The sequence below is a fragment of the Gossypium hirsutum genome, chromosome D12 (assembly GCF_007990345.1).
Source record: "Gossypium hirsutum isolate 1008001.06 chromosome D12, Gossypium_hirsutum_v2.1, whole genome shotgun sequence".
Lineage (NCBI taxonomy): Eukaryota > Viridiplantae > Streptophyta > Magnoliopsida > Malvales > Malvaceae > Gossypium > Gossypium hirsutum.
The window spans coordinates 4196618-4210792 of record NC_053448.1 but is presented as its reverse complement, the minus strand read 5'-3'; the positions used below and the strand labels follow the sequence as shown (position 1 = coordinate 4210792).

The 14175-nt window shown below is 33.2% G+C and overlaps 3 protein-coding genes across 4 annotated transcripts; 1 reads left to right on the top strand and 2 right to left on the bottom strand.

The window, feature by feature from the left end:
• Window positions 1-5576: 5576 nt before the first annotated feature.
• On the top strand, window positions 5577-8462 carry LOC107902026 (ubiquitin fusion degradation protein 1 homolog). 2 transcript variants are annotated; one of them, XM_016828251.2, is made up of 10 exons: window positions 5577-5727; window positions 5936-5980; window positions 6076-6153; window positions 6356-6380; window positions 6468-6500; window positions 6605-6726; window positions 6857-6987; window positions 7288-7508; window positions 7886-8139; window positions 8218-8462. In XM_016828251.2, the coding sequence occupies exons 2-10, from the start codon at window positions 5978-5980 to the stop codon at window positions 8311-8313; spliced, it is 963 nt and encodes a 320-aa protein (XP_016683740.1). In that variant the 5' UTR covers window positions 5577-5727; window positions 5936-5977; the 3' UTR covers window positions 8314-8462. The 2 variants fall into 2 exon arrangements, with proteins under 2 accessions (XP_016683740.1, XP_040964199.1); XM_041108265.1 differs by lacking the exons at window positions 6356-6380; window positions 6468-6500 and having other exon boundaries at window positions 5608-5727.
• A 1007-nt stretch (window positions 8463-9469) lies between these two features.
• Window positions 9470-10772, bottom strand: LOC107902027 (uncharacterized). The gene is made up of 2 exons (XM_016828252.2): window positions 9896-10772; window positions 9470-9782 (listed from the first exon to the last, which is right to left on the bottom strand). The coding sequence occupies exons 1-2, from the start codon at window positions 10239-10241 to the stop codon at window positions 9535-9537; spliced, it is 594 nt and encodes a 197-aa protein (XP_016683741.2). The 5' UTR covers window positions 10242-10772; the 3' UTR covers window positions 9470-9534.
• A 310-nt stretch (window positions 10773-11082) lies between these two features.
• Window positions 11083-13908, bottom strand: LOC107902028 (NADH dehydrogenase [ubiquinone] 1 beta subcomplex subunit 9). The gene is made up of 6 exons (XM_016828253.2): window positions 13665-13908; window positions 13545-13586; window positions 13188-13269; window positions 12513-12568; window positions 11753-11825; window positions 11083-11294 (listed from the first exon to the last, which is right to left on the bottom strand). Exons 1-5 carry the CDS (start codon window positions 13794-13796, stop codon window positions 11784-11786), a joined length of 354 nt encoding a protein of 117 aa, XP_016683742.1. The 5' UTR covers window positions 13797-13908; the 3' UTR covers window positions 11083-11294; window positions 11753-11783.
• Between the last annotated feature and the right edge of the window lie 267 nt (window positions 13909-14175).

The following is a 14175-nucleotide window of genomic DNA, read 5'->3' as shown; positions in this document are numbered from 1 at the left end:
TAGGCTAAATTCGTAACTCAAATAATATTAAAATAACCTACACTAATCAGAGTTTATGTAGAAAACTAAAACAAAGTTTAATTGGGAGAAGAAAGCAGAAAACTTGGATTGAATGTCATGTTATCGTGACATTGCTTCTCTACTCATTAGAACATCAAGACAATCGCATCATCAAGATGAGCCTTTGTTTCGCGTCGAGACGAGACACACTGTTTGGGCCAAATACGAGGTATAACTCCACATACTTGAATAATTTTTGCAATGTTAGTGGATATACTTGTGGAATTAAATCACCACCCAGGTACAAGAATGGAAAAACGTAATTTCAGCTTCATAAGATTTTCATTCATAAATAATGCTGAAATTAGATTAAAAAAGTAAATAAAAAGGGTAAACTACCAAAATAGTCATTTTGTTTGCCTCAGGTTACATTTTAGACACTTATGTTTGAAATGTTATGTTTTAGTCACTTACGTTATCATGTTGTAACATTTTAGTCACTAAGCTATTAATTTCCATCAATGATGTACCGGTAAGTTGACATGGCACGTTAAATCATCATTTCAAACGAAAATTTTAGGTTAAATTCTACAATTGGTCCTTATATTTTTTTCATTTTGAGTAATTTAATTTTTTTCTTTTATGTTCTTTTAACTTTCCTTTCTTTTTTTTTCCATTCTTTTCTGCTTCTCCCTCTATTTTCCTCCCTTCTTCATTTCTTTTAACATAGTTTTTCTATGTTTTCCATTTGTTAAAACTATTCCACAAGCTCGCCTCACTCGAAAAAATTAAATTGTTCAAAAAATAAAAGTATGATTAGATATAATAGATTCCAGCTCATCGTTAATAGCATATCTCCAAAAACTAGCATCAATTTATTTTACAACTTCATCATATGTTTTTGGATCTTCATCTATTAGGAAAGTATGAGCAACGGAATCACTTATTGAGTTTAAGTCAACAATTTCAGTTATAAAAGAAGTAAGGAAGTTATGACCAAAACTAGTTTTAGTTTTCTGTCTTTTAGTCCTCCTAGGTTCATCATCATATTGAGAATCCCTAGCATGTTTACTAGAAACGAAAGAAGCATGTTTACTAGTTTAATGTCTGCCTTATTAAGAAGTCCACCACTAATCAAGTTTTTACATAAAGTAGGAACATACAAAACATTATTTAAAGCAAGTGTTCTGCCAGAAGTAAGCTTAAGTAAAATATTTCATTTACCAAGTACATCTAAATTACTTGAATTACCCATGTAGACTTGTTCACCTTCAGCTACATTCTCAAATTTGGTGAACATCTCTTTGTTGGCGCAGAAATGTTTAGAAGCACCCGTCTTTACTATCCTGTAACACCCCTCACTCGGCCTGGTTGCCAGACTCGAGTAATAAGATGCTACGACAAAATCCAACAATCAACAAATACTTTACTAAACAAAATCTCAATTAATTATCATTAAATCATGTATAATCAAACATATTAAAAATTTTGAATTCTGCAAGGACCTAATTGAGAATTTCAAGCATGAAAAAGAATTGAAATGAAAAGTTTTAAAGTTTAAAGGTTAAAGGTTAATTTCAAAAATCCCTAGTTGGTATCGATACCAAATCGATACCAAAAGTTCAATTATGTTTTCTTTGCAAAACAAGGGTATCGATATTTGTTTCTTTTCAAAAATAGGCATGTTTAGGCTTATTTTAAGAGGCTTGGCCAAGTGAGTCACTTAGTTTATTTTAGGGTTTTATTTTAGTTTTTATTTTATTTCAATTTAGTCCTTTAAACAATTTTTGTTCTTGTTTAACTTGGATTCGATTTTGATCCAAGCTTTTAATGTAATAATATTTCTTTATTTCTTTTCGAATTCCAATTGCAACCAGAGTGATCTTCACAATTGTTAAAGGAAATCTAGCTTCTGTGCACAAATTGATATCGAAACAGATTTATTTTCTTATTCCCTTCTTTTATTTAATTTACTACTTTGTATGTTAAATATGAATTTAGGGATTATTGCATTTAGATCCATGAGTAGCTAATTTCCTCAGGAAGATTAACGAACGGATGTTTGACTACTTAATAGATGAATTAGGGTTTCAAACCAAGTTAGTTGGTTTAAATTATGTGCGATTAAACCCTAGAAAGTGACGCCCCTAGGAAGTAATTTAGGATAAACGAGATCGAGAGATAGTTTACTAAGAAAATCATAATTTATCCCGGTCAAAAAAGTGAGGTTGAGAGGTAAGCTTGTATTGGTCGATTAGTTAATTAGTTAGTATCGAGAGGTAATAACTAGTTGATTAATAGCTAACTCGATAAAACCCGAGTTCTGAAGTTAATTAGGAACACCGAAGTGAGTTAATCCCCTGCTTGTTTTATTGGAATTCATTTCTATTGTTAATTGGTTGTTTTTATTTTAGATAATTTTAGGTTAATTTCATTAATCCATTTTCATTTGATTATTTGTAATATAATTTTAAATTAATATGACTTAGTCCTATTAGTGTAGAAAATTAATTTCAGTTTGATTCAACCTCCATTGGGTACGATCCTCAGAATGCTTCACAGAGTGTTTCGTTGTAACATTCTTTACTACATGACAATTTGACTCGTATACTTGCGGACACCGCTATTTAATCATATATTTATTTGTTGCAGCATTTCCAGTCCAAACGTTCGAACGTCTGGCGGCAGTCAATTAACACAGTGCTTCCAAGTACACCCGAATGAGGAAGATAAAACACAATTGGTATTGCTTTTCTTAAGTTTTCGAGAAATAAAATCAAAAATAATTTTAAAAGTGGTCAAAAATTTTGGTTCGAATAAAAAACCCATACTAGGATCAATTCCAAAAAAAGTTTGGAGGGGTCACAAACGATCCCGCTTAAAACCCAAATTCCTCAACAAAACTTCATCTAATGTAATTTTTAGTAAAATAACAAAGAAGGATGAGGGAGACGAGAAGAGTGATAGAGGCTCTGATTTTTTTTTTTGGTGTGTGAAATATGAGGAAAATAGCCTCCTATTTATACGATTCTCAAAGGGGCAAAATGATCTAAAAAATTCAATGGCCATATTTCAACGGCCAACTATTTAGAAGCAAAAAATAAATAAATGGGCTAATTTCACTATTTCTCTTTTTCCCATCTTTTCAAAAATCTTTATTTCTTTTGCATTAGTGGGGGAATGTTAGTAATACAAAAATCTAACCGTTATAATATGGTAGTTGGAATCTGACCATTACAATATGACCGTTGGAATCTAGTCGTTGCAATATGGCCGTTGAATTTTTTGGATCATTTTGCCCTTTTGAGATTATATTCCTCATATTTCACACAATAAAAATCAAAGCCGTTATCACTCTTCTCGTCTCCCTCATCTTTTTTTGTTATTTTACTAAAAATCACATAAGAGGAAGTTCTGTTTAGGAGTTTGGGTTTAAAGCGAGACTGTCCATGACCCCTCCAAACTTTTATGGGAATTGATCCTAGTGTGGGTTTTTTTCTAGCCAAATTTTTTGACCACCTTTAAAATTATTTTTTATCTTGTTTCTCATAAACTTAAGAAGAGCAATATCAATTGTGTTCTATCTTCCCCATTTGGGTGTACGAATTTGGAAGCACTATGTTAACCTTGGAGGTGATGTTCATTTCCGATTACACCGATCAGGACAAAATCGCTTCTAAAGCATTGGTTCTCCACGGCACAGTATTTATTTATTTATTAATTTTTCCCTTATTTTGTGTACTTGTCACTACTAACGTCTTTATTTTGCAGTAGTAATTATCCAACAAGGTTGTGTATTCGACTAGTTAAATATTTAAATTTTCAATTTTTATATAAATAATTTAATAAACCAACAAACTTATTAGAAACCAATTGGACCCATCATTTCTATATGACTAAATTGAAATAATCAATCTAAATATCTTCTATTAATGCTAGGTTGACATTGTTATGCAATTTAAAAATACTTTTGAAAAAATTTGTAGAAACGCTTGTGAAAAGTTGTGGTTGGTAAGCGTGTTTTTGAAAAGTGTGGTTTGTTAGTTTTAAATGTTTGGCATTGCTATTAAAAATTACTATTAGAAGTTAAAATGTTTCTTTTATACAAAGTAAAAATAATAATAAAATATTATATATTTGTAATATAATAATAATTATTGTTAGTTCAATAATAACAAATACTAATTTTTTGGTGAATTACAATAATAGAGTAAAGTCTGAACAACCAATGCGACTAGCGCGATTCAAACCCATACCACAATTAGAGTGGTAAACACCCTTGACCATCAAGCCATCACATGAGGTTCACAATTACTATTAAATCTATGCAACTTAAATGTTACTAAATTAAAACATCATAACGTATCCAAGTTAAAACCAACTCATTAAACTACAAGCAATGATATTTCTTATAACTTCCATTTCAAGCCCATATGAAATGTTGTTGAATTCAATGTCATCATCACTTCGTTTGTTAAGCACATTTTCTACCTCGGTAATATTTTTATATGTCGTATCATTAGTTTCATATTCCAAAAAATCCACACTATTTAGACCTTCATATTTTTGGATAAAATTGTGTACCAGCATTATAGCAACAACAATTAACCTTTGTTTTTCAAAATTGGAGATAGTGGCAAAATTGAAATTTCGATTTCTCTATTATGCTATCATTTGGGATTTAATTTTGGCATACTTCTGATCCTTTATTTTTACAATGACATTAGTTAGTCTAAGTAATTATCTTTCATTATTCCGATTAAAATGATGATGTTAATTTCTTTTAAAAATATCTTTGTAATATAAATATATATATAATTTTGCATGAAGTTGGCATGGGTAATTTCTTTTTAAAAATCGACCTTAACATTTTAATCGGAATAATCAAGGGTATCAACTGTTTCGACTAACTAATGATATTATGTAAATGAATCAAATTATATCAAATAAATTCTAAATTTAAATATGATAGAGGAACCATAAGCTTAATTTAATCTAAAACAATTGAAACCTAACACAACCATTTGTCATTTAATTTAATTTATTACACATTTGGATTTTTTAAATATTATTTTGAATTATTTTAATTTAATTAATATAAGTAACTATATGTTTTACTAAAAGTGAAGCCGAGAAAAAAACTTAGTACTAAATACAGGAATACACCACTGGTGAATTTCTAGAAGAAAAAATACATAATAAATTTATTAAATATATATATATATATATAAAAATGAGACGAATATTTAGTTGAAATGGTAAGATTAAATATTTAAAATGTAGTTCAAGTTTTATTATAATTGAGTTTTTATTGATTTTATATATAAAAATGTAAAATTAAAATAATAATAATAATATAACTTGATTTAATAAATTTAAAATAAATTAGTGTTGAATTAACTCGTAATACAATCTCTGAGCTTAATATAAGTAATTATAGATTTATTATTGTTATTTTAGATTGGGCATCTTAACTATTATGGGCCAAAGAGCAGTCTGATTTGTACTTTGGGTCAGTTCCAAAATTTTCAGAATTTGGCTCAAAACTGATGATAAACTATCAGTTCTTTTAAATGAACGCGTGGCAGAATCTGAAGGTAGCGTGCAATAAACGCAGATAAAGCGAATCTTAGATGATTCCATTCACCACCTTACATAATCTTTCCTCTCCATCACTCCATCGATTTGCGATCAACGCACCTGAAATTGAATTTTATTTTCTCTCAGGTAATTTTATTCTGTTTTAATTTAGTCTTAGATCTGTTCACTTGTGCCATTCAAAACTAAATTGCGGGATAAAAGTTTTGAATTTTAATTTAAAATATAACCTTTTTTTCCCTTCAAAAGTTGTTGCTGTTGTATATAATATGTAGATTTATGTGTTGTTGGATATTATTGTTAATCTTTAGACTCATCTGATCTTTTATTCTTGTAGGGAAGTAAGTTATCCGGTTTGACTGTTTATAAGCATTACAAAATGGTAAGTGTTTACATTTTTCGAATGTTAATGACTGCTTTGTTTGGGTTGTGGCATTGGAAATTGTTTTGAATTCAATTTTGAAATTGATGTGGCAGTTTTTCGATAGATATGGTTACCATGGGACGTCATTTGAGCAGAGTTATCGATGTTACCCTGCATCTTTCATTGAAAAGGTCTGTAAAACTACGAACTTTCTGTTGTATTGTTGATTTGCTTCAATATTTATATTAATTAATCTGTCATCAGCTTTTGGAACTCCATCATACTTGATTAGTTCCATTTGAAGGTTTATGATATTAAATCCTGCAAATCTTTTAGCTTCTTTCCCATTTATTCATGATTTTGGTCCTTTTTTTTTTCCTTGTTTTCCCGCAGCCACAAATTGAAAGCGGTGATAAAAGTAAGTTTCCTGACCTTTAGTTTTTGTAATATGTTCCTTTTGGAGTATCACTTTCCTAATATATACATTCTTTCACTGTTCTTTCAGTTATCATGCCTCCATCTGCACTTGATCGCTTGGGTTCGTTGTTTGATATTGGCAGCACTTTTACTTTTGTAATTAGTCTTAGTTTCACATTAATCTGGCGGTATAATCCAAAAGTTAATTTGTGACAAATTATGCAGCATCTCTGCATATTGATTATCCAATGTTATTTGAACTTCGGAATGATGCTGCTGAGCGTGCCTCTCATTGTGGAGTGCTAGAGTTTATCGCAGAAGAAGGCATGATCTATATGCCATATTGGGTAGGCAGTACATTTGTTGGATTATTATGCTTCACACTAGAATTATGGCATTGCTTTAGGTCCACTAAAATGGAGGAAATCTTCTACTTATATGATTCTTGACCCGTTGTTTTCAATGGTTATGATGTAGATGATGGAGAATTTGCTCCTACAGGAGGGAGATATTGTGAGGGTGAAAAATGTAACTCTTCCAAAGGGTACCTATGTGAAATTGCAGCCCCACACGAAGGACTTTTTGGATATTTCAAACCCAAAAGCTATGTGAGTGGATAGGTTTGTGAATATATGTATGCTTGCGCCTTTGATGTTTGATGGTTAGCTTAGAAAGGAATTTTGAAATTTTTGTAGTAAGTTATCAATTCATACTCATATACCTTGAGAAGTTTGTGTAATTTAGATTCGTGTAAGCAAAATGAGTTTCTTTATTTGGTATGGATTTGTGAGGAATGTAACTCCCTGAATCTGTTTTTTTTTCATGCTGTTATGGATGTAATCTACCTGTTGCTTTCCAAGTAGATTTAGACACCTCAACTCTAATCTCACTTTTGTTTCATCATGCAGCTTAGAGACGACACTGAGGAATTATTCCTGTTTAACTACTGGGGACAGTATTATGGTGGCATATAACAATAAAAAGTACTACATAGATATCATAGAGACGAAGCCTTCCAATGCAATAAGTATCATTGAGACTGACTGTGAGGTGGATTTTGCTCCTCCCCTCGATTACAAAGAGCCAGAAAGGCCTGCTGTTCCCACTTCAAGCAAGGCACATTCTCAAGGTGATGAGCTAATATCTTTGTAGATATCATATAATGGTTTATCTTGAGTTCTTTGCTTTTTAACTCATTGTTCAGATTTCTAGTGCTGTATCTCAACGTAAGTTTTGCTTCTTTTTCATTTTGTTAAAAGATTTCTTCTGGTATTCTAAGTTAAATATTCTACAACCACATGGCAAAAATATGCTTGGTAGGGATATTTTTCTCGTCTTGTTATACCCTAATTAATTCCGGTTCATGGGAATTTATGGATCTATGTTGACTGGTGAGATACAAAAGACATTCACATCTGTGTAGGATATTGCACTCAAGTTCATGATGCAACTTAGTAAATGTTTTTTTTTTATCTGTTCTGAGGAAAACCATTTTTTTTCCTTCAGTTGAAGAAGCTCTGGCAGAGACTGAACCAAAGTTCAGTGCCTTCACTGGTACAGGAAGACGGTTGGATGGGAAACCTCTGAAGCAACAGCCTCCTCCGGTTTCTTGGTCTGGGACCAAAGACAAGGAACCTGCTGCTTCCAATAGGAATAATAGGCAGCCTTCTCCAGGGGCTAGTTCACAAAGTAGCGCACGCCAGGCTCAGGGCAAGCTGGTATTTGGATCAAATGTCAGCCGTTCTAAGGAAACAAAACAGGTAGACCGCATGTTTTGGTTGTCTGGTTTAATGAAAAGAATGAAGCTATAAGATATGGTTGTTTCTTTTAATTTGCAGGAACCCGGAAAACAGGCTAAACAGGAGCAGCCTGAAAAGAAGGAAGATCCCAAGTTCCAGCCATTCACCGGGAGAAAGTACTCGTTAGAGGGTTGATTAAATCAATCCTCAATTTCTTATGTGTTTTTTTTTTTGTGGCTCTTGGAAAGTGACAGAATTATTATATATTCATCTTGGATGTTCTGTTAACAAAATACTCACCTGAGGGTTCTCATGTCAAAATGAAATTCGACTCTGTTGTGAAAGCTGGAGAGTTTTCCCTTCAAAGAAACGACCTGCTCTTTAAAATGTGTTAGATTTTTGGTTAATACTCTAGGGAAGTAGGATGATATTGGAATTTGATTCCACAACGATTACGTTGAATTTATCTCTTTATTATGGAACAGCCATGTCATTTCCCTGCAACCATTATTTATCTAACGTCACAAATTGACAACATCCTTTAAATGTAAAGTGAACTTGTTAGAACAAAACCTCTGGGACTGCTGAATGTCTCCATTTTCATGGCTTTTACATTTACAAAAACTAGTGAAATCATTTATTATTATAATTGAATTGATCCATGGGCCAGGCCCAATCCTTTTCCATGACTAACGTTTCTGAAATGGTTTTAGCTAAAAACTTCTTTATGAGTCATTTTTTATGTACAAATTTCTATTCAAGTTTTAGGCCTATGGGTTGTTGTTTCTTGAAAATTACTGTGTTTTGGGAGTGAAGAAAGCTGTTGATTGGCGTTTGAAACTTCTCATAAGAGCAGAGCAATTTGCAACTAATACTCGACTCTTCACCATTATTATGCGAAGACTGAGCTAAAAACCAGGCTTTCTTTAGAATTTGGCAGTTCTGATTCTTCATTTCTTCTCGGACATAATCCTCTAAGACCCTGGACTTACATGCGAAATAATTGCACGTAACATACAATAAATAACATCTGCTAATTTAAGAGGATGGCTGGATGATTTCTTTGACTGAACTGCCTGGTGGTGATAGTTTCAAACTGGTACATTATCTATTGTTTTAGGATGAATATGCTTATTACCATTACAGGAAATCTGATATGGATTTCGTCTGTGATTTCCATGGTATAAAACATTCTACCTACACCCAGATTCTCGGAAAGGACATGATTTCTGAAGATTGCTTGTTTGTTTCACAGGACAAACAGTCATATGCTTCCTTGTCTTCCACCTGCATGTTCTAATGTGTAAAAGAGGGAAAATTGGGAAACCATGCTTGCTGGAAAACTAAAGAATTTTCATGGGAAAAGCATTAAAATTCACAACCGTGATGAAATGTTTCATTGTTTGTGTCATTTTTCTATTGAGAACAGGTAAAAAATTCTAATACAAGCTCCTGAACAATAGCGAGTCCGATAATGAAATAAATTAAGCCAAATAAAATGGTGGTGACTCCGATGGAAACCGTAAGGAGGTATTGTTTGCTCTCTCCTGATTCGGTTGTAAGCCTAAATCCGGTGTACATTGCCCACAATATCACGAACATGGTGATTACAGTTACCAGGCCTTGCCTTATTGCTTTTGACATCGTCCTTGTCTCCTGTTGTCCTGTTCCACGGAACACACATCCACCAACCATATGCAGTTTAAAGCAATTTTCCTTCCCCCACAAATTTCCCAGATTATTTATTCTCAAAAAATAAAACAGAAAGTGAGCCTACCTTGATGGACGCCAGATAGCTCCGGCAACTGTTCTGATATATTCAAAAGCATGTCAGCCAGAATGGAAAGGCCAACGATCAGGAAGAGAAAGCCGAAGATTATGGTGGAGATGCCAACATGGAAAGCCCGAGCACCGATGGCGCGGTATCGACCAGGTTCCATGGTCAATTGGAAACCGCAGCAGATGGTTAATAAGAGCAACACCATGGTAACAACAGAGACTGTAATACGCAACAATGCAGGCGTAGGGTTGGAATACCTGCGTTTCATCTTCTTCATCCTTCTCCTAAATTTATCATCATCCATCTCAGCTGGTCTTCCCAAGAGGAAACAAAGAGTAGACATATATGAAAGGTAGATGAAATATTAGAATGACATAATAAGGTTGCAATGGGAGGTTTGGGTCTAGGAATCACCGATGGGGTTCCATTTGCATTTGCAGAAATGGTGGATAGATCATAGAATTTGCATGGAGATGAACATGAATGACAGAGATGTCAATTGAGATGAAACATCAATCACCAATGTAATTGAAATTTCCAATTTGGAATCACGTTTTCATAAACGTCACTTCTCCATATAGAGGGAATGACTGAAGATTCAATCCAATGGCGTATGGATGAGAGTATACATGTGGCGTGTTTTTAAGGAATCGAAGCTAATAAACCACATTTTCTTTTTCTTTTTTGTACCATCAAATTGTTGACCTCTCTTCCCAATTAGGCAATGAATCGATTTTGTTTGTCAAATTCACTAAATATATCCTTGGTATTCAAATTTTTTTTTAAAAATATCTGGATTTATTAAATTAACTCTTCTGAAATTAAACAAGTGGATATCAATAAACCGAATTCAAATAAGTCCATCAATAGTGACTTTGAATATAAATTCACATTTGAATCCAATAAAGTAAACTACTATTGCCAGTACCGCTTCAACTCTTTCTTTTCTTTTCTTTTTTTTTAAATACCCATTAGTTATGCCGGATATGGCACTTCAAAGCCTACTGATACAAAATAAAAGCACATACCAACAGGTTCACTAGGTTCCCACAACTTTCTTCATACTAATTATATCCAGTATGCCCGAAAGCTCATAGGTTGCAGCCCTTTGATTCCAACGTCTTCAATGGCACAATGCACAAGTACCCAACGTAGGCATAGAGACAAAAGATGCAAACATAAGATTTTGACAAAAAAGGATTCATGATCATAGTATTACTATGCAAATGTCAACAACCATTTGGTACTTTCAATCTGAGCAATGATCTCATATCATAAACCAGACACAACAATTAAGTCAAAAGGAGCATCAACATTAATGTTATTAAAGCTTCATCACTTTTCACTGGGATGAATAAGAGTTGCTGCCATTTGATCCCCCAAGGAGTCTCTAGACCTGAATCAACCAAAAATTGGAAAGTTTTAGCATCACAAAAATAACAAAATGTTCAGAGCATCTAGGACCTACGTGATTTGACATGGCATTTTCTTAACAGAGCATGCTTTGGTAGAAGATTGGATCCTATAGTGCAAATATCATTCAAATTTGAAAAGATACTAACATGTCAAGTATCATTTATTTCGAGACAAGAACACACTAATCACTCCCTAAATAAACTAAATGATTTCGAAGAGTATATCTCGAAAAACCTTGAAATTATTTTCACAATAACACCCTGCTAATACATTTTTGCATGTATTTATTTTCAATATAAATCCAAGAGATTATCGCAACTAAACTTCTAAAGAAAAGCACAACCAACCAGTAGCAAGTTATAAGACACAAACCAAAATTTTGACAAGGGAATTATACAAAGAACAAAGAAAATCTAAATAACAAAGTAAATGGCTAACCTTTATTTGTTGGGGTAGAAAAGATCTTGTTTTAATCATTTTCTTCTTTACCATAATCATATAAAATCTCAATCTGCATCAAGAATGAAATATCAGAACTGGATAAAAATTTAAAAAGCAATTAAATTAATCAGGAATTTTACTAATAGTTGCTTGAAAGCTCCTAAAAGGATCTAGGTCAGGTAGCTAAGCAACAGGGTAGAAACCCCATTACAGGACAAGATGAACACTCCTGTTCCCTTCACCCTATCTTTCTCCAGCAATTAGATCATATTTTGACACTTACCGAGATAAATAATATATTCAAAGGAAGAATGATTCTAAAATAGTAGGAAGAAAGAAGCTATCTGCTATAGAGAAACAAAACAAGACAAGTGAAAAGGATTCTCTAATTACTTTTCTGCTAATCTGCAGTACGATGGGTTGATAATCACTATGAACATTGGATAGCCGTAGAGAAGGCCAATGGACAGAACAGAACAGTGTGGTATGTGAGAGGTGCAATCTCAATTTCTCCAGCTAAAATACTGGATATTTTAGATACCATGAACAAAGAAGAAACAAAAACAAGTGGATGTCTACTTTAAAAGCAAGAAAAGGGTAGCTTACATTCATAAAGGTAGACACATGAATACTTCAAAAAAACAAAAATTAGAATGCATAGAATACAACAAGAATTGCAGACAAGTGAGGAAACATGCGAAAACAAAGAAATAGCATATTTGTTGGCAAATGGCAAGAAAGGAACTAAAAGGATTACCCCAGATGGTGGGACAGGGTTTCGAGTGAACTTGGAACCACCAGGAGCCCAAGGAACTGCAAATGGAATTAAGATGTTAAGCTTCAAACAGCATAACAGGTTTAAAACTGGAAAGTTAGCAACTTATAAGGAAATCGCAGTCAATCAGTCAAGTGTCACAACAAGAGCAAGACTTAACAGTAAGAACCAAAGTATTTTTTACCAAATACAAGAATGTAAGTAGATGGCACCAAGCAAGGAGAGGTGAAGTACCATAGTACTAGTTTGGTAGCATTTCTCTTCACCTACATACCTTGTTTCTCACAGTCAATGAAAATTCACTGGTAGTGACCAAACTATTATTTATCTTAGATGTAATCAAAATCCTAACAAAGAGTAAATGAGTTACCGTCCAGAATTCATCCCATTTTCAATTTTTTGAGCCATGTTCCTCTCAGTTGTTGTACAAGAACTTCAAAAGAACACACACGTATATATACACAAATTCCTTCCACGCGAGAACTATTGAGATGACATAGACATTCGATTTCCAATACACTAACTCTCCCTTTGGTAATATGCATGTCTCTTAGACCAAGTGTATGCATCAGAAAAAGAAAAGTTTCATATCCCATTACTTCAAACCAAAGTTCTCTTATAAAACCAACAACATCGAACATACTATAGTAATCTTACCAATATAAGGATCAGGATGCCGCCACTTATTATAGGTTGCTTCACCTGCAGCTATCATTTTGTCGATTGTGTCAAGATCTTCCTGCAAAAACCCAAATTATACAAAGCAACATCATCAAAGATACGAAGTGAAAAGCCAAAACAACCACAAAGTTAAACCATTAAAAATATAATCACCATTTATATGAGTCCTTAATAAGTTCAATGCAGAAATTCAATGAGATCATTTTGTCATAATAGAAACAGAAAAACAGAACACCAAGTAGGTAAATCTTCATACAATTTATCACTGAACATGATTAATTAAAAATAAAGAGGATGATATAATGCGAAAATGGGAAAGGAAGGAAGACGAACCACATGCTTGTTGGCTTCGAATTTTTCGCGAAGATCAGAGGCCTACAAAAACGAAACTTAAAGTCAAAGAATCGATCAATTAAGAAAGAAAAAACATGAGGGAAAAGATCTGAGAGATACATCTTGATAGAAGAGGTGGCGATGGACGGCCCAATTGAGGGTATCTTTGAGGGCACGGCGGTAGAGAATCCGAACCCTCTCTTTCTGAGCTGCTCTTCGAGCAAAATACGCCGCCGTCGTGGCTCCGCTCATTTCGGCTGCTTTTGCTTTTTCCCAGATTCTGGACTCTTCTTTCTCCGGCTCTTCCTACTCTGTTCCTGGTAAGGGAAGTGTTGATGTAAAACTGTACACACGGACTCATTTTGAAACGGCACCGTTTAACGTTTAAAGTAAAAGGGATTTAGCTGGTAATTTGTGTTAATTTTTTAGACTCTTTCTTAATTTATTAATTAAGTTTTTTTTTCCATTTAGTACCTGAATTTGATTTTTTTTACTAATTTGATACTTAATTTTTTTTAATTAGATTAGATATTTAAATTTGACACTTTTTCTTAATTTGGTATCTGAACTTATCAATTGTCATCTAAATTATCCAAAACACCAACTGTATTACTTTTTTTATAAGGGGATA

Excerpts from the sequence above, each read along its gene's own strand:
- LOC107902028 (XM_016828253.2), bottom strand. The coding sequence starts at position 13,796 with ATGAGCGGAGCCACGACGGCGGCGTATTTTGCTCGAAGAGCAGCTCAG. Across the intron at positions 13,587-13,664 it reads GCCACCTCTTCTATCAAGAT|GCCTCTGATCTTCGCGAAAA; the intron begins GTATCTCTCAGA and ends TCGTTTTTGTAG. Across the intron at positions 13,270-13,544 it reads TCGAAGCCAACAAGCATGTG|GAAGATCTTGACACAATCGA; the intron begins GTTCGTCTTCCT and ends GGGTTTTTGCAG.
- LOC107902026 (XM_016828251.2), top strand. Across the intron at positions 6,154-6,355 it reads CTGCATCTTTCATTGAAAAG|CCACAAATTGAAAGCGGTGA; the intron begins GTCTGTAAAACT and ends GTTTTCCCGCAG. Across the intron at positions 6,381-6,467 it reads AATTGAAAGCGGTGATAAAA|TTATCATGCCTCCATCTGCA; the intron begins GTAAGTTTCCTG and ends CTGTTCTTTCAG.
- LOC107902027 (XM_016828252.2), bottom strand. The coding sequence starts at position 10,241 with ATGTCTACTCTTTGTTTCCTCTTGGGAAGACCAGCTGAGATGGATGAT. Across the intron at positions 9,783-9,895 it reads GCTATCTGGCGTCCATCAAG|GACAACAGGAGACAAGGACG; the intron begins GTAGGCTCACTT and ends TCCGTGGAACAG.